The sequence below is a fragment of the Schistocerca serialis genome, chromosome 5 (genome assembly GCF_023864345.2).
Source record: "Schistocerca serialis cubense isolate TAMUIC-IGC-003099 chromosome 5, iqSchSeri2.2, whole genome shotgun sequence".
Classification (NCBI taxonomy): domain Eukaryota; kingdom Metazoa; phylum Arthropoda; class Insecta; order Orthoptera; family Acrididae; genus Schistocerca; species Schistocerca serialis.
In genome coordinates, this window is record NC_064642.1 from 737,296,077 (window position 1) to 737,320,412 (window position 24,336).

The 24,336-nt window shown below is 41.9% G+C and overlaps 1 protein-coding gene across 1 annotated transcript in view; it reads left to right on the forward strand.

The window, feature by feature from the left end:
* The window catches only part of LOC126481395 (RNA-binding protein Raly-like), a 999,983-nt gene that overhangs the window by 690,486 nt on the left and 285,161 nt on the right, over window positions 1-24,336 (forward strand). Inside the window, exon 5 of the mRNA XM_050105125.1 lies at window positions 5,290-5,307. Within this exon, the coding sequence (XP_049961082.1) occupies window positions 5,290-5,307 (18 nt within the window). The remainder of the gene's footprint in view (window positions 1-5,289; window positions 5,308-24,336) is intronic.

Sequence of the window (24,336 nt, forward strand, 5' to 3'; positions counted from 1 at the left end):
AAATAGCATGCTTATAGAAACACAGTGGCACATTATTACATTTTTATTATTTGTTTTTTTGAGATATAGTTTTCTATGGATACTTTCATACTACCTTATTTATTGTATGTTACAGCACATTTTTAAGAACTATTGTTGTTGTTTGAGACATATTTTCTACATTTTCTGTGCGCTTTTTTTTCAGTTCGCTGACGAATAAGTTTAGAGAAACAGGACATTTAAATACTGCATATGCTAACATACATTGTTTAAAGCTATTTTCTAGCTTTCTTTACCAAATAATAGAGGTTTAGTGTCTGGTTATAATTATTGCCGGTTAAATGGTATTGTTTCGTCAGCGAATAATACTTCATCTACATCTACATCTACATCTATACTCCGCGAGCCACCTTACGGTGTGTGGCGGAGGGTACTTATTGTACCACTATCTGATCCCCCCTTCCCTGTTCCATTCACGAATTGTGCGTGGAAAGAACGACTGCTTGTAAGTCTCCGTATTTGCTCTAATTTCTCGGATCTTTTCGTTGTGATCATTACGCGAGATATATGTGGGCGGTAGTAATATGTTGCCCATCTCTTCCCGGAATGTGCTCTCTCGTAATTTCGATAATAAACCTCTCCGTATTGCGTAACGCCTTTCTTGAAGTGTCCGCCACTGGAGCTTGTTCAGCATCTCCGTAACGCTCTCGCGCTGACTAAATGTCCCCATGACGAATCGCGCTGCTTTTCGCTGGATCATGTCTATCTCTTCTATTAATCCAACCTGGTAAGGGTCCCATACTGATGAGCAATACTCAAGAATCGGACGAACAAGCGTTTTGTAAGCTACTTCTTTCGTCGATGAGTCACATTTTCTTAGAATTCTTCCTATGAATCTCAACCTGGCGCCTGCTTTTCCCACTATTTGTTTTATGTGATCATTCCACTTCAGATCGCTCCGGATAGTAACTCCTAAGTATTTTACGGTCGTTACCGCTTCCAATGATTTACCACCTATGGCATAATCGTACTGGAATGGATTTCTGCCCCTATGTATGCGCATTATATCACATTTATCTACGTTTAGGGAAAGCTGCCAGCTGTCGCACCATGCATTAATCCTCTGCAGGTCCTCCTGGAGTACGTACGAGTCTTCTGATGTTGCTACTTTCTTGTAGACAACCGTGTCATCCTCAAATAGCCTCACGGAGCTACCGATGTTGTCAACTAAGTCATTTATGTATATTGTAAACAATAAAGGTCCTATCACGCTTCCCTGCGGTACTCCCGAAATTACCTCTACATCTGCAGATTTTGAACCGTTAAGAATGACATGTTGTGTTCTTTCTTCTAGGAAATCCTGAATCCAATCACAAACCTGGTCCGATATTCCGTAAGCTCGTATTTTTTTCACTAAACGTAAGTGCGGAACCGTATCAAATGCCTTCCTGAAGTCCAGGAATACGGCATCAATCTGCTCGCCAGTGTCTACGGCACTGTGAATTTCTTGGGCAAATAGGGCGAGCTGAGTTTCACATGATCTCTGTTTGCGGAATCCATGTTGGTTATGATGAAGGAGATTTGTATTATCTAAGAACGTCATAATACGAGAACACAAAACATGTTCCATTATTCTACAACAGATTGACGTAAGCGAAATAGGCCTATAATTATTCGCATCTGATTTATGACCCTTCTTGAAAATGGGAACGACCTGCGCTTTCTTCCAGTCGCTAGGTACTTTACGTTCTTCCAGCGATCTACGATAAATTGCTGATAGAAAGGGGGCAAGTTCTTTAGCATAATCACAGTAGAATCTTAAGGGTATCTCGTCTGGTCCGGATGCTTTTCCGCTACTAAGTGATAGCAGTTGTTTTTCAATTCCGATATCGTTTATTTCAATATTTTCCATTTTGGCGTCCGTGCGACGGCTGAAGTCAGGGACCGTGTTACGATTTTCCGCAGTGAAACAGTTTCGGAACACTGAATTCAGTATTTCTGCCTTTCTTCGGTCGTCCTCTGTTTCGGTTCCATCGTGGTCAACGAGTGACTGAATAGGGGATTTAGATCCGCTTACCGATTTTACATATGACCAAAACTTTTTAGGGTTCTTGTTTAGATTGTTTGCCAATGTTTTATGTTCGAATTCGTTGAATGCTTCTCTCATTGCTCTCATTACGCTCTTTTTCGCTTCGTTCAGCTTTTCCTTATCAGCTATGATTCGACTGCTCTTAAACCTATGATGAAGCTTTCTTTGTTTCCGTAGTACCTTTCGTACACGATTGTTATACCACGGTGGATCTTTCCCCTCGCTTTGGACCTTAGTCGGTACGAACTTATCTAAGGCGTACTGGACGATGTTTCTGAATTTTTTCCATTTTTGTTCCACATCCTCTTCCTCAGAAATGAACGTTTGATGGTGGTCACTCAGATATTCTGCGATTTGTGCCCTATCACTCTTGTTAAGCAAATATATTTTCCTTCCTTTCTTGGCATTTCTTATTACACTTGTAGTCATTGATGCAACCACTGACTTATGATCACTGATACCCTCTTCTACATTCACGGAGTCGAAAAGTTCCGGTCTATTTGTTGCTATGAGGTCTAAAACGTTAGCTTCACGAGTTGGTTCTCTAACTATCTGCTCGAAGTAATTCTCGGACAAGGCAGTCAGGATAATGTCACAAGAGTCTCTGTCCCTGGCTCCAGTTCTGATTGTGTGACTATCCCATTCTATACCTGGTAGATTGAAGTCTCCCCCTATTACAATAGTATGATCACGAAACTTCTTCACGACGTTCTGCAGGTTCTCTCTGAGGCGCTCAACTACTACGGTTGCTGATGCAGGTGGTCTATAGAAGCATCCGACTATCATATCTGACCCACCTTTGATATTTAACTTAACCCAGATTATTTCACATTCGCATTCGCTAATAACTTCACTGGATATTATTGAATTCTTTACTGCTATAAATACTCCTCCACCATTGGCGTTTATCCTATCCTTGCGGTATATATTCCATTCTGTGTCTAGGATTTCGTTACTGTTCACTTCCGGTTTTAACCAACTTTCCGTTCCTAATACTATATGCGCACTATTTCCTTCAATAAGAGATACTAATTCAGGAACCTTGCCCTGGATACTCCTGCAGTTTACCAATATTACGTTAACTTTTCCTGTTTTTGGTCTCTGAGGACGGACATTCTTTATCAACGATGATAATGTCCTCTCTGGTAAGCCGTCAGGTATTTTATCGTTTCGCCCAAGGGGGGGTCCCTCTAACCTAAAAAACCCCCGTGTGCACGCCACACGTACTCTGCTACCCTAGTAGCTGCTTCCGGTGTGTAGTGCACGCCTGACCTGTCTAGGGGGGCCCTACAGTTCTCCACCCAATAACGGAGGTCGATGAATTTGCAACCATTATAGTCGCAGAGTCGTCTGAGCCTCTGGTTTAGACCCTCCACACGGCTCCAAACCAGAGGACCGCGATCGACTCTGGGCACTATGCTGCAGATATTAAGCTCAGCTTGCACTCCGCGTGCGATGCTGGTTGTCTTCACCAAATCAGCCAGCCGCCGGAAGGAACCAAGGATGGCCTCAGAACCCAAGCGGCAGGCGTCATTCGTTCCGACATGTGCTACTATCTGCAGCCGGTCACACCCAGTGCGTTCAATAGCTGCCGGAAGGGCCTCCTCCACATTACGGACGAGACCCCCCGGCAAGCACACCGAGTGCACACTGGCATTCTTCCCCGACCTACCCGCTATTTTCCTGAGGGGCTCCATAACCCGCCTAACGTTGGAGCTCCCTATAACTAATAGGCCCGCCCTCTGTGACTGTCGGGACCTTGCCGGAGAATCGGCCACTGGCCCAACAGGCGAGGCACCCTGTGGTGGCTCGGAAACGATGTCATCACCACTAGGAAGCACCCCGTACCTGTTGGAAAGGGGTAAGGCAGCTGCCACGCGGCCAGATCCCACCTTCGCCTTTCGGCCAGGCACGCGCGAGCCCACCACTGTCCGCCATTCACCCTGGAGTGATGGCTGACCGGTAAGATGCTCACTGCCGGAAGACGCAGCGACATCAGGGGTTCCATGTGATTCCAAGGCCACCGAAGTAGGCATAGGTCTCACCACAGTTGCCCCAACGCCACTACGAGCCGACGCCTGCGCCTCGAGCTCGATGAGCCTAACAGACAAAGCCTCCACCTGCCCCCGAAGAGTGGCCAATTCTCCTTGCGTCCGCTCACAACAACCACAGCCCCTACAGATTCGTGACACCCAAACAGGGATTGTAGACAAATACATTCTTCAGATAAGTAAGTTTGTTGTGTGGAAAACAGACATTCCCCATTTCTTTAATGCCTTTTATACGGTTCCAGCCGTTGGATTTGCCCTACTCCTTTTGTTAGGTGTGGTGATTCTACCAGAGAGTGGAGTCGAGAGTGTAGTTTGTCGGAACGTTTCCATGTAGCAAAACGTGACAAAGATGAGCAGTCAGCCCTCCTAAATACTGAGCAGGAAAAGGCATTCTTTACTTGTCCTCTGCACATCCTCAATCGTCTGTCATACACATCATAAAATCTCGAAAACCACATTCGTGGGAAAATATTGGAAAGTTGCCTATGTGTTTCTCGACACAAGGAGTCATTAACACTAGTGAGGTCCCTATAGGAATTGTTAAGCGATATCGGGAGTTCAAAAGATATGTGAGTCGTATTGTTTGTTTCTATCTTCCCATTGATATATTTCTCTTGGCATTTACCTTCCAATCTTTAGACAGTCGTCCTTTAGAAGTTATCCCTGAAAATGATAAGCTCTGTTTAGAGGAAAAATGTGAAGAACAGTTTTCAGACCTTCTCGTGACGGACACAACGTTGTCTTATCCACGTTTCACCAAATCTCGTGGCAATATGTAATCTGCATCGACCACATTCCGTTACATCAAAGTAAATAAAGGATCTAAAAATTTACATTTTTCTGAAGGTGCTTTTGTGGGATTTCGTCTTTACACAAGAAGATTGCAGCATGTTAGTTTTTAAAACCATCTAAGACACTATTTTGTTTCTCAGTAGTGAAAATAGAAAAGTTCCCTCATTATCAGTATGTAATGCATGTCCAGTAAAACTGTAAGCGATAATGACTGACAGAATATTAAGGATAGAGACTGACAGGCATGCACAGAAAGCGTGTGCACTACGGCACAGCTTCCTCCGAATCAGCAATATACAGTTCATGAATAGGTCAATCACTACACATGTGCATTTGCAAAGTATTGGCCGTCACTAATGTCATCTTTCTCTTTTTCAGGGATTACTACTACGACAGGTAAGCGAGACTGGTGAGGTGGTAGTTGTCGAAATCACAAGTAAGTGACTGCCACATTTCCTTATTTCAGTAGCTGCGAAGGGAAAATAATTCTGTTCAACAACAAATAGTGACAACAAAACGTAAATCTCGAAATTAAGTGACGTCTTGTGTGAAGTAAGTGTTACGCCTGATACGAGATTAAGTCTCTATTGAATGGTCTAAAGTATTTCTTACAGTAATAGTAATAACACGCTGGTGTGCAGTATTTAAGGACGAATGTTTACAATGTCACAACAACACTGACCAGCGAGTGTACAACGTTCAAAGATTCGGAAGTCAGAAGCACTTGTAATATATAGCCAACCACCACCAAATCTTGACCACCATGAGCGCAGTGAATTCCAAATCTGTGAACACGGTGCATCACAGGTCAGTGACCCCGTTTCGTACTGTCCAGGGGACTACCATGAATCATGGTGACTGCAGCGTAATTATTTTCTTTTCGTATTTCTTTCTGTGACACATGATACGAAAGTTACTTTCATCTCGCAGTAAGTGTTACTGCCAAGTAACATAGCTCGACGAGACTTGGAACAAACGGAATTAGAATAAATACGTAATGAGGCGAAAATAAATGACACTTTTTTTCAAAGACAGTAATGGCGCTTAAGTCATCAAAATGTATGATGATCTACTATACATTACAGGGCGTGTGATCACCACGGATGACAGGGCAAGCTCTGCAACGTGCTCTCAACCTGCCACAGAGATGGTAAGGCGTCTATACGGCAGGGCGTTGCAATCTTCCACCAACACGGCCGACAGCGGCTGGATGGTCGATGGTGCACGTGAACTTACTGCAGTACGCCTCTCCAACGTATCCCAGTAGCTATCGACCTGATTAAATTCGGGGAAACGGGCTGGCCAGTCTATTCGCCGAATATCCTCCTCTTCCAAGAACTGGCCCACCCGCACGCGGGGAAGGAGTACAGTGCCACAATATCACTGACCTGTGATGTACCGTGTTCACAGATTTGGAATTCACTGCGCTCATGGTGGTCAAGATTTGGTGGTGGTTGGCTATATGTTACAAGTGCTTATGACTTCCGAATCTTTGAACGTTGTACACTCGCTGGTCAGTGTTGTTGTGACATTGTAAACATTCCTCGCGTGCTTCGCTTCAGGGGTGTATTCGGCCCTGGCTTATTTTGTATGGAATACAGTGCATCGGACAACGCAGGTGGAGGTGCCCTTTGCATGAGAGAACATTCAGCAAGGAGCTGCCCTGTCCGTTCCTCCACCTGAATCCAATCGAGAAGGCGTGAGGTGCTTGCAACAGGCCCAAATGCACCACCGACCAGGCGGCACTCGTCAGTCGAGCTGGTGCAGGAATGGTACGCCCTACCAGAAGAACTCCCTAGCAACCTTGTATCCAGCATGGGAGCGCGCTGCAGAGCACACATTCCCGTCAGTGGTGATCACAACCCTATTAAGGACCATGTCCCCCATTTCGTACTGTCCAGGGGACTACCATGAATCATGGTGACAGCAGCGTAATTATTTTCTTTTCGTATTTCTTTCTGTGACACATGATACGAAAGTTACTTTCATCCTTTCGTTCTGCACACCAGTGTATTATTAACGTTGGTATTTTTTATCTTTATTTCACACGTCAAATTCCGCAAGACCAAATTCAGGAGCAAATCTCCAAGGTCATGAAACGTGTCAGTACATGAAATTACGACTTAAAAGTAATAACAGATAAAACAAAATGTTTATGAAAACAAAAGAAACAAGCCATAAGCTTAAGTAAACGCAATCACAGGAAACATAGGACTGAGCTTAATTTTTCAAGGAAGTCCTCGACTGAATAGGAGTGACCCATGAGGAAACTCTTCCGTTTCAATTTCAAACCGCGTGGATCACTGCTAAGATCTTTGAATTATTGTGGCAGCTTATTCAAAATGGATGCAGCAGTATACTGCACACCTTTCTGCAGAAGAGTCAAGGAAGTGCGATCCAAATGCAGCTTATATTTCTGCCTAGTATTAACTGAGTGAAAGCTGCTAATTCCTGGGAATAAGCTGATACTGTTACCAAGAAACGAGAGTAAAGAATGTATATATTGAGAGACCAATGTCAGAATACCGAGACAGGTGAACAGAGGTCGACAAGGTGTTCGAGAACTTACACCACTTACTGCCCCAACTACCCGTTTCTGAACTAAAAACGTCCTTTGAGAACGGGAAGAGTTACCCTAAAATATAATAGCATATAACATAAGCGAATGAAAATAAGCAAAGTAGACTAATTTTAGTGTCGAACGATCACTTACTTCAGATACCGTTCGAACAGTGAATGTGGCAGCCTTAAGTTCTTGAAAAAGATCCTGAATGTGGGCTTTCCACGACGGTTTACTATCTATCTGAACACCTAGAGTTTTGAACTGTTCAGTTTCACTAATCATATGACCATTCTGTGAAATTAAAACTTCGGGTTTTATTGATTTGTGTGTTAGAAACTGTAAAGATGAGTCTTACTGCGGTTAAGTGTTAGTTTATTTTCTACAAGCCATCTCGTAATTGCACTATTTAAAACAGAGCCAATGTTGCACACAACATTCTTTACTACGAAGCTAGTGTCATCAGCAAACAGAAATATTTTAGAATTATCTCTAATACTAGACGACATATCATTTATTTAAATAAGGAACGGGAGTGGCCCCATCACTGCTGCCTGGGGTACCCTCCATCTATTCATTCTTTGATCATATTGTAAAATAATGTCGTCAAGGCAATTGTAAAGCCGAATACAGTACGCACAATCCTGATTGATGTTCTTGGTAGGCATGTATGAAACCAGCTAACACTTATCAATGCATAGCTGAGAACTTGGCTGTTTAATTCTCAAATTCTAAATTCCTGTATGTATGTATCAAGCTGTCACTGGACGGAAATGGCAGGAATAGCGAATTGTTAAGAAATTAATCTTTTTGCCGTAGTGTTGGAACATACATAGGTGCAGATTTTTCCGAGATCGGTGAACTCTGTGTTAAAGCAAGGTACGTGTCTAGTTCTAGATATTGGGAGCCTATTGGTTGTGAAAGGGAAACGAATGGAGGAGACCCATGTTAAAACAGCAGTGTCCTAGCCCTCTTTTTGTGGGACACCATGTCAGATCTTTCATCGGACTCCAGTTCCTTCCATGTAAACTTCCCACACGTATCACCCCCTCCCCTTTCCCTTGCCCTATTAAAAAACGAGATGCATGACCTCCTGCGGTCTCTGACCCTGCTAACAAGAACGCCTACAACTGCAACGTGGCAACGTGGTGGGAGCACAGTGTGATGCGCTCTAGAAGAGAATAGCGTGCGTTCGTCTAGACGCATTTTCATGAAACTATTTACAATGCACTGTGAAAGGTGGCTACACTGAGCCACTGCGCCAGAGATTGCACCAAAGAGTATTATTAAGCCGCCTACACAGTGCTTGGGGAGAGCTCGTGGTAGTCAGTGCCTGTTAAGAACTCGTAGCGGAGAGTGTTTGTTGAGATGTGCTAGTAGGCAGTGCTTGCTGAGATGGGATATTGGAGAGTTCTGGTTGAGATGTGGTAGTAGCGAGTCGGTGTGGAGAGATTGTAATGTTTAGAGTGCTTTTCATCCATATAAATTAAGGTAACAAACTACTTTTCTTTTTTTTTCTCATTATTTCAATGTCCTGAATAATGCGTCATTACAGGTTCAGTCAACAAAGCATCTGGCTTGTGTTCTTGTATTAGAGTGTAATTCTGGTTTTCTTGCGCAATTACAGTATTTCTAATTTTTTTCTATTACGTCAGTATAAATGGTATTTGAAATTTCTTGTCTTGTTGAAGAAGAACCGTGCCAGATGTGTACGTTGAGTCACACTCCCACACACAGAACAATTACACTTGTGCTTTGGTTTCGTAGGTTTTATAGTTTCTGGGGACTTAATTAATTAATTGTGTTAACGAAAAATTTCATTTCATTCTTTGTTGTTGTTCTATGCAGTCAGATAGCGTACTAAAACCAGTCAGGGCCAACCGTTTACGAGACATAGCGTAATCGGACATACAGCTACTAAAAATATTTGCATTTTATTTAATTAAGCCCCCATGCACGTGGCGACCGCTGCTTCGGATCGTCCCTTGGAATTCTTCTGATTGTAAAAATAGTAGACAGTAGTATTGTTGTAGTAATTTGTAGTATAGTAATTGTAGTCTATATTGCATGTGTAGATTTGGTAATTGGCATTCTTCTAATGGAATTTTTCAAAATTTATTTTTTTTGTTGCCTTGTCTACGGGTTTGATAATTTAGTGCAATTATTTCTATTGTTCGTTAATTGTGTTTGAGGGAAATATTTCGTGTGAATGGTATTGTTGAAGATAAGGAGTCATTGTGTAAAATTTTCGTACAGTGACGAGTTTTGTATATTTTGTAAATGATTACGCGATCGATGAAAAAGGCAAAAATGATGGATAGTGAGAATGACGAAATTGTTAACATGGAGAACTCGCCAACAGAGGAAAACAGTATCATGAATAATGAAGTGGAAAACAATGTAATAAGTCGGGAAAATAGTCCGGAACCATTTCAAAGTTTCTCTCAATCAGAAAATTCACAGAATACGAGATTAACGACAGAAGATTCTGAAATAGTATCGAACACAGATAGCCTTACAGCTATGACGAAGGAAGTTAGTTTTGCGGGAAATGTTAGGGGCGAAAAGAATTCTGAACCATTTAATATGGAGCAGTTGATGGGTGCAATATTAAATTTGGGATCTCGGTTAGACTCACAAATGGGAACAATGAAATCACAGATGGGAACTTTGCGATCTGAATTTAAAACAGAGATAGGAACAATTAAAACAGAGATTGGATCAATTAAAACAGAGATGGGAACTTTGGAAACACGGTTAGACTCACGAATAGGGACGTGTTTCAAAAATATGAAAGATGAATTAAAGAAAGAAATCAGAGAAGAAGTACAACCGATTTTGAATTCTCACAATAATAGATTAAGTGCAGTAGAGATTAGACAAAGGGAACAGGATAGAGAACAGGAAGAAAGAGATCGCGTGATAATACAGAAATTTTCAGAGTTAAATTTACAACGTGCATGGGGGCTTAATTAAATAAAATGCAAATATTTTTAGTAGCTGTATGTCCGATTACGCTATGTCTCGTAAACAGTTGGCCCTGACTAGTTTTAGTACGCTATCTGACTGCATAGAACAACAACAAAGAATGAAATGAAATTTTTCGTTAACACAATTAATTAATTAAGTCCCTAGAAACTATAAAACCTACGAAACCAAAGCACAAGTGTAATTGTTCTGTGTGTGGGAGTGTGACTCAACGTACACATCTGGCACGGTTCTTCTTCAACAAGACAAGAAATTCCAAATATCATTTATACTGACGTAATAGAAAAAAATTAGAAATACTATAATTGCGCAAGAAAACCAGAACTACACTCTAATACAAGAACACAAGCCAGATGCTTTGTTGACTGAACCTGTAATGACGCATTATTCAGGACATTGAAATAATGAGAAAAAAAAGAAAAGTAGTTTGTTACCTTAATTTATATGGATGAAAAGCACTCTAAACATTACAATCTCTCCACACCGACTCGCTACTACCACATCTCAACCAGAACTCTCCAATATCCCATCTCAGCAAGCACTGCCTACTAGCACATCTCAACAAACACTCTCCGCTACGAGTTCTTAACAGGCACTGACTACCACGAGCTCTCCCCAAGCACTGTGTAGGCGGCTTAATAATACTCTTTGGCGCAATCTCTGGCGCAGTGGCTCAGTGTAGCCACCTTTCAACTGTTAACCAATTACTGAGAAATATTTCCGATGATAATCATTTACATCGGCGCCGTTGATTTTGTGGTGCAGGAAGAGGTACCTCATGTACACGTAATTATGAACGCTTATCGATACGAGGATTTTTTTTCCTTTGACCATTCTTTATAAAGCTTTTATGCCACGCGGTCATAATAATTAGATGCAAGGCTCAATTCATGATTATTAAAGTAAATGTGGGTAAGAACTGCCCTGTAATTTAAATCGCAAACGAAAGAGCTAGGCTCAGAACCCATGGAATATTTCACGAACTAATTTCCCAACAGTACTTGGGTATATTCAAGGAAAACTTTTAAAGCATTTAACCCCAAAAAGGATAATTCCCAGACTCGGAACATCACAGTATACAGAACGTATGTAACACACGCAACTGAAATTTTTTTTCGTTATAACGAATATTGATTATTAGTCTGTTTAAATATTTAAAAAAAATGTGTCTCCCTTTTCAGATCTGAAGATGCCAAGTTAAATTGCTGAAACTAGTTGTACATATATCTATTTTTGGGGATCAGGGCAAATAAAACTCTTCTTTAAGACGATTGCATTTTTCAAATTCGAAAATAGCCCTCAGGTAACCAATGTGTTTTTGATACCTGCGATTTTTTCGATACCCTGGAACACGGAAATTATTAATCCTAGAGGAAAATAATGGGATCTGTTTTAGAAATATTAACCGAAGTTTAATTTTGTATTGGGAAACGTTTACGATAGAAGCCTCGGTTATTCAAGAAAAAGATAAAAAAGTGACCTTTAAAGGCCGCCCCCTTTCCCTCAACAACACCCCAGCCGTGGGGATTTGTGGCGTGTTGTTCATGACACACCCTATTATCAATGTATAAGAACTGGCGACTACACAACGTTTTTCCCTAATTTTCCTTCGATGACTTGGTCATGTACAGTTCAGTGGCTTCTGTTTACCAAAGTGAGATGTGGTACTGCCGCGCAGTGGTTGTTGCCAATCATTAAACTGTTGTGTAATGTGCTGTACTTCTGCCCAAGGAAACCGTGAGCTACCTGAAGTAATACGAAGTTTTAAAAGCAGCAAGATTTCTATATTGTATTAATATTACGTTATGAGTCCGTGTGCTGCAAGAAGTGAAACTGGCCTGAGTTGTGGTGGGGAATTTGGCAAATCCCGGTTGGCTCATTTAAACATCGCGCAGTTCAATGGTACAAAAGTAGAAAAACAAGACTAGGCGTTGTATTTTGTCAGACATTTTGAGGAAAATGACGGAATGTCTGTTTTAAACAGTAATGAAGTCACTTGCGAACTGTCAGTCGTTTGATAATAATTAATTATAGTCAGATTTTTCCAAGATCAACCTTAAATGTTCTTAAAATAAAAAAAAAATCAGTAAACAGCCTTATAATTTGGCAGTTTATCGAAAACGTTTTTTTTTTTTTTTGGGGGGGGGGGGATATCATTTCGTGGAACTCTTGACCAAATAATTTTAAATTACTCGACACCAACGTTATCTTAGTGATTGTGTCGGTTTCCAATTTACTGCGTTATTTTGCCCTTTAGGCGGTTATGGAAGATAACAGTCTTTCGACGTTGGCTTTGTGGCCTGGAATTGCAAAGTAATATTCTGCCAATTTCAACTATTCCGAACAAAATTTTCGATTATTCCTTCATTTGAAATAAGCTGTCCACTATTCATGTGCCGAAAGATCTTTTAAAATCAGAGTCGTCTTTCATTTCTTCCATAAATTTCACGAAATTCTGCCGCTAATCAGAGAATGTACTATCATCCACATTTAGGTTGTCCCTAGACAAAGGTTGGAACGTCAGGAAATGTTATCCACTGACATTGCTTTTACTGAGTGCCAAATGCATATATTTATTTTATATTATTATAACTCGCCTTATTGTACGTACCTATTAGTCATGTCCACTCTAAGTTCCACCAGCCCATCATATTGATGAGTCTCTCATAGCTTCCTTCAAATTTCGAGGAATTCGAGTGGACAAAAATTTTGCTCCAGAATTGCAAACACTAGTCGATTGCTTCATTGTGTATCTCAACACGGGCAGCACCGATGCTCTAGTGGCTGGACGGGATTGCATCGGATGACCGGTATATTCTAGAGTGCTTTGTCTCTCACAATCGGCCCGTAGCGTGGTCGTGACATAGGGTGCTGAGCTTGTACGGTGGACGAAAAAAAAAAAAAAAAAACGGGATAGAGGCATAAGTATACTCTGCAAGACACCATACGGCGCGTGGCAGAGGGCACCCTGTACCACTGTTTGCCATTTCCTTTCCTGTTCCACTCGAAAATAGAGCGAGGAAAAATCGACAGTCTACATGCCTCCGTATGAGCCATAATTTTTCACATCTTATCTTTATGGTGCTTACGCGCAATGTATGTTGGCGGAAGTAGAATCGTTCGGCAGTCATCTTCAAATGCGGGTTCTCTAAATTTTCTCAAGAGTGATTTTCGAAAAGTACGTCGTTATCCCTCCAGGGATTCTCCTTAGCACTTACGTGTTGTCCCAATCTACCGGTTACAAATCTGGCAGCCCGCCATTGAATTGCTTCTTAGCCTTCCTTCAGTACGACCTGGTACGGATCCCAAACACTGGAGAAGCACTCAAGAATATGTTGCACCAGCATTCTATATGCTGTCTCCTTTACGGATGAACCACTCTTTTAATAAAATCCTCCCAATAAACCGTAGTCGACTATTCGGCTTTCCCACCACAGTTCTCATGTGCTCCTTCCACATGGTATCGCTCCAGATCGTTACGCACAGGTATTTAAACGACTTGACTGCGTGAATTAGGACGCTAGTAATGCTGTATCCGAACATTATAGGTTTGTTCCGACTACTCATCCCCACTGACTTATATTTTTTCGCATTTAGGGCTAGCTGCCATTGATCGCACTAAGTCGTCTTGTGTCTTCCTATAGTCACTCAACTTCGACACCTTACCGTACACCTCGGCATCATCAGCGAACATCCGAACAACCGGAGATTCCCGCCCACCCTGTCAGAAAAATCATTTACGTATACAGAGAACAATAGTGGTCCTTTCACACTTCCTTGGGGCGTTCCTGACGATAAACTTGTCTGTGATGAACACTCGCCGTCGAGGACAACATACTGGGGTCTATTATTTAAGATGCCTTCGAGCCACCCACATATCTGTGAACTTATTCCATATACTCGTACCTTCGTTAACAGCCTGTAGTGGGGCACCGTGTCGTATGCTTTTCGGAAATCTACAAATATGGAATCTGTCTGTTGCCCTTAATCCATACTTCGCAGTATATCGTGCGAGAAACGGGAAAGCTGAGTTCCGCATGAGCGAGGCTTTCTATAACCATGATGATTCGTGGGCATAAGCTTCTCAGTCTGAAGGCAGTTTATTATATTCTAACTGAGAATATGTTCACGCATTCCGCAGGAAACCGAATTTAGGCTATTGGTCTCTAATTTTTCAGGTCCGTTCTTTTACCCTTCTTATATACTGGAGTCACCTACGCTTTTTTTCCAGTAGCTTGTGACTTCGTTTTTTTGGCGAGAAATTCACGATAAATGCAAGCTAGGTAAGGGGCCAATGTCGTAGAGCACTCTTTGTAAAATCGAACTGGGATTCCATCCGGACTTGCTGATTTATTTGCTTTCAAATCTTTCAATTGTTTCTCCACGCCAGGCATGCTTATTTCTATGTCGCCCGTACGGGAGTCCAAATGACGGTAGGTTTGTACGGTTCTCCTGTGTGAACGATTTCTCGAAGGTGAATTTTAAAAACTTCGGCTTTCGTTTCGGAATCTCCAACTGCCACACCAGATGGTCAACAAGGGAGTGAATGGAAGCCTTGTACACTCTTATACTTACAGTATATCCAGTTATTGCTCGCACTTATGTAGTTGTACATTATCGTCTCCATCGCAGAAAAGCCTAACACAGGCAGGACAGGCAACACTTGAAGATATGTGGCAGGAAATACCTTAAGAAGGCGGACATAAACGGCTCGAGCCGGACACAAACGGCTAAAGCCTGACCCTTGGCAACCCTAGGTGGGAAGGACGCCGTCCTTGACTGTCACGTGACACAGGACGGACATGGCCTATGTGAGTCAAGGCTCTGACTGAGCGACAGTTCCAAGCGAGTGCTGTAGCACACATGGGTGAAAGCCTGGGATTAGCTGTGCTGCCAGTTTGCTGCTATTTATTGACCTATTGTATTACTCCTAAGATATTTCTTATCTGTTGGTAAGGCGGTAACAAATTAATTTAAACTGGTGTCGATGAATGTTTACGGTGCCACGTGGTATAAAAGCGTCGTTACAACTTGAAAGTTCCGCCGACTGATCGCTATGCATGCGACAGAATGCGCTGGTTCTATTCGTGATAGACAGGTAGGGTCAAGTGTTTCGGGTAGCTAGCGAACCTTTGTATACGCAATAGAAGGGTAGTTTTACTGTAACCACCGCACAGTGCGGGATGCATTTTGGTATATCAGACACTTTCTCCAGTATAGATAAATGGAGCAAAGTGGTTGTTTCTTTTTGCTCTAGATGTAGTCAACGGTGCGCCTAAACGGACCTCTCGAGGTACCATTTAATTCAAGGGTGGATCTCGTGGAAACCCGAAAAGAGTGTTTTTCTCCATTTATTTGGCGTCAGTAGCGGATACCTAAATAACTAACCGCAGAAAATTGCTCAAATTATAATGCTATATTCTCTAGGGCATTTAACCAGAAGTACCATCTTCCCGTTTTGAAAAATCTTTATCCATTATCGAGAAATACTTGGACAAAGCTTTTGGGTATCAAAACCGAACGGCGAATTACAAGGCGGCTATGCACAGCAAATGGCTAAAATTTTTATGATAAATTACTAAAAGACCGGTCTCGACGAAAAATAAAATATTCTTGATATCATTATCCATTTCCGAGATTCATATTATGCTAAGTTACTCTACTTCTGCACGTGAAGTACGAACATAATATAGGGCGTGGGGCGAAAACGTAGTTTGTAAAGTAGCGTAGCACGTAGACAGTGTCTCCGTCGTCATTAGAAGGGATCTGGGACCCCCCATGTTGTAGTACTGAACCACATACAAAATTTTTGTCCATGTAAACTCCAGTTTGACTTCTAAAATCAGTTTTCCGTATTTTCAGTTTCACATAAGTAAATTATCAAAATTTTACTGACCCATGAAGTTCTTTACGCACGAGTGATAAGCCCTGCTGTAGCATGGAAAAGAAAGGAACCACAGGAAATTCGTTTCTTCCGAAGCACAAGAACAGCTTATATGAAACTAAATGAATTTTATCCATAGTGGATGCTGTTGAACTCCGTGACTTCCTTTACAGGGTGTAGAAAAATTTCCGCTGCCAGTCACGATATTGTGACTGGTAGCCGAAATTTTTCTACACCTGATATGGAACTGTTTAAAAAGCTCTGATTGAAATGTGGGATACGAGTTGCCTCATTATTACTTCCTCGGTACCTTTAAAAAAATTTCAGGAATTTTGGAATGCAAACATGTTCGTGCTTTTTTATACTGTGAGAGAGGGAGGCAGTGGCTGTGGGAAGGATGAAAAAGAAATAAGTGCTGGAAGATAGCAGAGAGTGATTGTGGTATAGAAAAAGATAATGAGACACTGGCAGTGCGAGAGGAAGAGAGCAACAACTGAAACGTCCCCTTAGAAAAGTTTATGAATTACTGTGCTGATAAACCTCTTACATTATTTGATTTTCAAAAAGCTGAGCAAAACTGAACGTACTCAGACATTTCTCTCTTTACTTATTCAGATCAACACTAAACTGACGAACAACATTTTTAGCGCAACGCAATCTGACTTTCAATAATCCCTACAAAAGAATGGCCCTGACTAACATTAACCTATACCTTTCAGGAATCCCTTACCTCACAAAAATCTTCGTTACTCGAACTACTGCAATACAGCGAGCGCCACTACCGCCAGCTAAATAAAAGATCCTAACTACTGAAGTCACTAACTACTGATAGGCATAGTTAGCAAATGAAAGATTTTGATAGAGGACAAACAATGTATTTACCTTAATAATGTTCAAAAGTCATTATATATATATATATATATATATATATATATATATATATATATATATATATATATCAGTTCATGACATCTAGTCTTACAAATTTACTGTCTCTGATGGACACACGTCCAGATCATCACATCCATCACTGCTGGCGGCTCACCTCCAACTGCGCAACGCTACGCGGTGTTAACAGCCAACTGCCCAACACTACAATAGCAAATTCCAACAATGCAAACCAGCCACAGACTGCACACAGCACAGTCAGTGATTTTCATATAGAGCGCTACTTGGCGTTACCAACATAAAAACCTAAACAGCCTACTTACACAACGTAGCAGTCAAACATAGTTGACAGTGGCAGAACATTCTAGAAAAATAGTGAAGGAGACAGTGCCAGTGGGAGAGGAATAAAGAAAACGAGAAAGTGGAGTTTGGTGAGAGCAGTTAGTCTACAGTGACAACAAGGAACGGAGAGATACTGACAGAGAGACACAAAGAGATAATGGCAATTACTTGGTCTGAAAGAGTGAGCGAGAATGGGTGCAAGGCAGTGGATGGGCAAGAGCGACTTACAGCGATGGACTATGGGGTGTGAGACAGTTACGGTTAGGGGAGGTTGTGTCAGAGGGACGTGAGTTGGATGTTACAACGATCGTGAATGCAAAATTTCTAGAAAAAAACTGTTACAGTCTCTGGGGAAGGTAGAATGTGGCAGTTGGTGTCATATTTTTCAGTAAGAGTCTTTTACACGGGAGCGTATTCGCACTTTTTTTGTATTCCGACAAGAGAATTTGCCACTAGTAGTACATCATTGGGAAACTTTGGAGTCGCTGCTCTGACGCATGCATGAAGAGCAGCAGAAGTTTCTTCTTCATTTTCTTGGCAGTAAAGTCTAGTGACAACAAAGTTGTCCTGTATTTTGCGTACTGTCATCTTTTTCCAGAGTTACCAGTTGACATGCAACGGGGCCTTCGTTAAACTGTAATAACAAGCTGTGTGGCAGTGGATAGGAAACAGAGCTGCCAAGGTAATAAAGGACCTCAGTCAGTGAAACATGATACGTATTCAAGCATTCTGGAACTCATTGTAACCCAAAAAGCTTTTCACTCCAATCATGAGAAATATGTTACCAGCTACAATACGAATTACATGTAGAAATCACTAATATTGCATGAGTGTTGAAGATATAGAGATCAGGTTTTCATTCGAATCACCGCACTTACACAAACCGGTGCAGCACGAAAAAATTATCAGGCTATCCAAATGGTACGAAATCAGTAGGTGTGATGTACACGTACAGCCAAAGGAATGATACCAGATTCAGAAAAATTTGATAATTTATTCAACAGCAAGGGCTTCGAAAACTGAGCAAGTCAATAACGTTCCGCCTCTGGCGCACATTCAAGCAGCTATTGTGGTTGGCTTTGTTTGGTAGAGTTGTCTGATGTCCTCCTGGAGGATATCGTGCTAAATTCTGCCCTACTGGTGAGTTAGATCAACAAGGAGTCGAGCTGGTTGGAAAGTCCCGCCAGTAATGCACCAAACATTCTGAGCTTGGGAGAGATTCGGAGACCTCGATGTTCACGCCATGGTTTGGCAAGCACGAAGCAAACAGAAGGAACACTCGCCGTGTGCGAGCGGTAATTGTTTTGCTGTAATTTAAGACCAGGATGGCGCACCACGAAGGGCAGCAAACTCCGTAGAATGTCTTAGACGTACCGCTCTACTGTAGGCGTACGGACGACAACCAGAGGGCTCCTGCTATGATAAGAAACGACATCCCAGACCATAGTAGAGAGATCCGTACCTAAAGACTGGAAAACTGCTCTAGTCACACCAATACCCAAGAAAGGAAACAGGAGTTGCGAGGTGCCGGGGCTAGAAGTGTATTTAACACTAAATTCTTCTAGAATACACATATGTAAATGATGCTCTAAGCCCCCCTATTCTAACTCCGACTTTTGCTGTTGCACAAGGATAAAAAAAATACGCGAACTGACTCTAATCAACCCTGCCAGTGGAGTAGAAGAGAGTTTGGCACCTGCAATAATTTAATTTGATAAATAAGCTAAATAAACGAAGGTTTCATTAACATAGTGAGGAATGATAGGGTTGCTCTACCGATTAACAGAATGAAAGTTTTTTCCAAAATAACAATATGATTTATTAAGACTAAACACAAAATAATAAACAAAAACACTTGAAACCTTTACAATACATCAAATTGACTCAAATTGGATACTCAAACAAACGCTGTGAATGTGAAGTTGTCCCTAAACTAGATTTTGAGGATTATGACGAAGTGGTATGTGCAGCCAATTCCATGCAACTCAAATCTTAAGAGAAAACACACAGCCAACCCAACATTAATTGCTGCTACTCAAGACAGAACAAAGTTAGAAAAAGACGAACAGGCGCGCTCTGCTGAGCTCTGATTATCACCTAGGAAAATCCCTATCTGCGGGTGCTGCGGACATACATTACCAAACTGTCATCTTAACTGCAAGAACACGATCTGGCGTACCGCAGGCGATGGCTGGTTGCTTCGACGTCCTCGACCGAAAGGCGAGAGCCGACTACCCACAAGAGCACCCGTACAGGCCGAAAACAGAACATTCCCGCCCCCACGACAATGGCCGTGGTTAAACGTTCCAATCAGCAACTCGAAAACCGGCGGAAAATTCCACCCCATTGCCGGAGCACTACAATTCCACCAATGGAGATTCTTGGCGCCAATTTCTGCGCTGATTTTGCTACGTCACGGAGCTATGCCCTGAGCAAGCCAATCACAGTTACTATTTTGCAGAAAGCGCGGGAATTTTCCCGCCACAACTGCCTGGGTACACAAGTCATTCCCACGCCTCGCTGGTAGTCCGCCAGAAAGCGTTTTCGCTAAGATTCTGCGAAGTAACGGAACCTCTAGCCCAGCCGCTACTTCAGACCCCTCCGGGCGTGTCTTTTGACAATGTCGGCGTCTGCAAAGCATTCACTCGACTTCCTCACACCCGTCGGCTTAGCAGAGCCCGCCTGTCACCGGACCACCCGGGTGACGAGAGACGCTGCGTGGGAAGTCCGCGTGTGAAGGAATAGCAACTTTTCACCGCATGCAATTAGAGAGGAGAATCGTAAGATAGAAATAAGAGAGGGGGCTCATGCCACCTCTCAGAGTAATCCGCTGAATTACAGGCCCATATCACTTACGTCGATTTGCAGTAGGGTTTTGGAACACAACTAGCTCTTTATACTCATCAAGTAATGAGTGCTATCGACAGGAGATGTCAGATTGATTCCATTTCCAGAAGGCTTTTGACACCGTTCCTCACAAGCATCTTCAAACCAAACTGGGTGCCTATGGAACATCGTCTCAGTTGTGCGACTGTATTCGTGATTTTCTTTCAGCAAGGTCACAGTAATAGACGGAAACACGTCGAGTAGAACAAAAGCAATATCCGGCGCTCCGCAAGGAAGTGTTCCTGTTATACAGGGTGGCCCATTGGTAGTGACCGGGCCAAATATCTCACGAAATAAGCGTCATACGATAAAACTACAAAGAACGAAACTTGTCTATCTTGAAGGGGGAAACCAGATGGCGCTATGGTTGGGCAGCTAGATGGCGCTGCCATAGGTCAAACGGATATCAACTGCGTTTCTTAAAATAAGAAACCCCATTTTTATGACATGTTCATGTAGTTCGTAAAGAAATATGAATGTTTTAGTTGGACCACTTATTTCGCTTTCTGATAAATGGCTCTGTAATAGTCACAAACGTGTAAGTATGTGGTATCACGTAACATTCCGCCAGTGCGGACGGTATTTGGTTTGTGATACATTACCCGTGTTAAAATGGACGTTTTACCAATTGCGGAAAAGGTCGATATCGTGTTGATGTATGGCTGTGTTGTTGTTGTTGTGGTCTTCAGTCCTGAGACTGGTTTGATGCAGCTCTCCATGCTACTCTATCCTGTGCAAGCTGCTTCATGTCCTAGTACGTACTGCAGCCTACATCCTTCACAATCTGCTTAGTGTATTCATCTCTTGGTCTCCCTCTACGATTTGTACCCTCCACGTTGCCCTCCAATACTAAATTGGTGATCCCTTGATGCCTCAGAACATGTCCTACCAACCGATCCCTTCTTCTGGTCAAGTTGTGCCACAAACTTCTCTTCTCCCCAATCCTATTCTGTACTTCCTCGTTAGTTATGTGATCTAACCATCTAATCTACAGCATTCTTCTGTAGCACCACATTTCGAAAGCTTCTATTCTCTTCTTGTCCAAACTATTTATCGTCCATGTTTCACTTCCATACATGGCTGCACTCCATACAAATACTTTTAAAATGACTTCCTGACACTTAAATCAATACTCGATGTTAACAAATTTCTCTTCTTCAGAAACGCTTTTCTTGCCATTGCCAGTCTACATTTTATATCCTCTCTACTTCGACCATCATCAGTTTCGCTCCACAAATAGCAAAACTCCTTTACTACTTTAAGTGTTTCATTTCCTAATCTAATTCCCTCAGCATCACCCGACTTAATTCGGCTACATTCCATTATCCTTGTTTTGCTTTTGTTGATGTTCATCTTATATTCTCCTTTCAAGACGCTATCCATTCCATTCAACTGCTCTTCCAAGTCCTTTGCTGTCTCTGACAGAAATACAATGTCATCGGCGAAACTCAAAGTTTTTATTTCTTCTCCATGGATTTTAATACCTACTCCGAATTTTTCTTTTGTTTCCTTTATTGCTTGCTCAATATACAGATTGAATAACATCGGGGAGATGCTACAACCCTGTCTTACTCCCTTCCCAACAACTGCTTCTCTTTCATGTCCCTCGACTCTTATAACTGCCATCTGGTAGTAAATAGCTCCCTGTATTTTACCCCTGCCACCTTCAGAATTTGAAAGAGAGTATTCCAGTCAACATTGTCAAAAGCTTTCTCTAAGTCTACAAATGCTAGAAACGTAGGTTTGCCTTTCTTTTATCTTTCTTCTAAGATAAGTCGTAAGGTCAGTATTGCCTCACATGTTCCAGTATTTCTACGGAATCCAAACTGATCTTTCCCAAGGTCGGCTTCTACCAGTTTTTCCATTCGTCTGTAAAGAATTCGTGTTAGTATTTTGCAGCTGTGGCTTATTAAACTGATTGTTCGGTAATTTTCACATCTGTCAGCACCTGTTTTCTTTGGGATAGGAATTATTATATTCTTCTTGAAGTCTAAGGGTATTACACCTGTTTCATACATCTTGCTCACCAGATGGTAGAGTTTTGTCAGGACTGGCTCTCCCAAGGCCGTCAGTAGTTCCAATGGAATGTTGTCTACTCCGGGGGCCTTGTTTCGACTCAGGTCTTTCAGTGCTCTGTGAAACCCTTCACGTAGTATCGTATCTCCCATTTCATCTTCATCTACATCCTCTTCCATTTCCATAATATTGTCCTCAAGTACATCGCCCTGGGTTTGCATCTGAGCTCTTATCTCCAAAGGTCTCTTTAATTTTCCTGTAGACAGTATCTATCTTACCCCTAGTGAGATAAGCCTCTGCATCCTTACATTTGTCCTCTAGCTATCCCTGCTTAGCCATTTTGCACTTCCTGTCGATTTCATTTTTGAGACGTTTGTATTCCTTTTTGCCTGCTTCATTTACTGCATTTTTATATTTTCTCCTTTCATCAATTAAATTCAACTTTTCTTCTGTTACCCAAGGATTTCTACTAGCCCTCGTCTTTTTACCTACTGGATCCTCTGCTGCCTTCACTACTTAATCCCACAAAGCTACCCATTCTTCTTCTATTGTATTTCTTTCCCCCATTCCTGTCAATTGTTCCCTTATGCTCTCCCTGAAACTCTGTACAACCTCTGGTTCCTTCAGTTTATCCAGTTCCCACCTTTTTGCAGTTTCTTCAGTTTTAATCTACAAGTCATAACCAATAGATTGTGATCAGAGTCCACATCTGCCCCAGCAAATGTCTTACAATTTAAAACCTGGTTCCTAAATCTCTGTCTTACCATAATAAAATCTATCTGATACCTTTTAGTATCTCCAGGGTTCTTCCATGTATACAACCTACTTTCATGATTCTTAAACCAAGTGTTAGCTATGATTAAGTTGTGCTCTGTGCAAAATTCTACCAGGCGGCTTCCTCTTTCATTTCTTAGCCCCAATCCATATTCACCTACTACGTTTCCTTCTCTCCATTTTCCTACTACCGAATTCCAGTCACCCATGACTATTAAATTTTCGTCACCCTTCACTATCTGAATAATTTCTTTTATTTCATCATACATTTCTTCATTTTCTTCGTCATCTGCAGAGCTAGTTGGCATATTAACTTGTACTACTGTAGTAGGTGTGGGCTTCGTATTTATCTTGGCCACAATAATGCGTTCACTATGCCGTTTGTAGTAGCTTACCCGCATTCCTATTTTCCTATTCATTATTAAAGCTATTTGATTTTGTGTTTAAAACCCTGTAGTCACCTGACCAGAAGTCTTGTTCCTCCTGCCACCGAACTTCACTAATTCCCACTATATCTAACTTTAACCTATCCATTTCCCTTTTTAAATTTTCTAACCAGATTAAGTGATCTGACATTCCACGCTCCGATCCGTAGAACACCAATTTTCTTTCTCCTGATAACGAAATCCTCTTGAGTAGTCCCCGCCCGGATGTATGGCTATTGTGATCAAAATGCCCAACGGGCGTGTGCTTTGTATGCTACTCGGTATCCTGGACGACATTATCCAAGTGTCCAGACCGTTCGCCTGATAGTTACGTTATGTAAGGAAACAGGAAGTGCCCAGCTTCACGTCAAACGTCAATCAAGACCTGCAATAAATGAAGATGCCCAAATAGGTGTTTTAGCTGCTGTCGCGGACAAAATGGGCGAGAATCGGGAATCTCTAAACTTCGGTGTTGAAAATGCTACATCAACATCGATTGCTCTCGTACCATATTTCTATGCACCAGGAATTGCGTGGCGGAGACTTTGAACGTCATGTACAGTTCTGCCACTGGGGGCAAGAGAAATTACGGGACGATGACAGACTTTTTGCACTCGTTCTACACTCCTGGAAATTGAAATAAGAACACCGTGAATTCATTG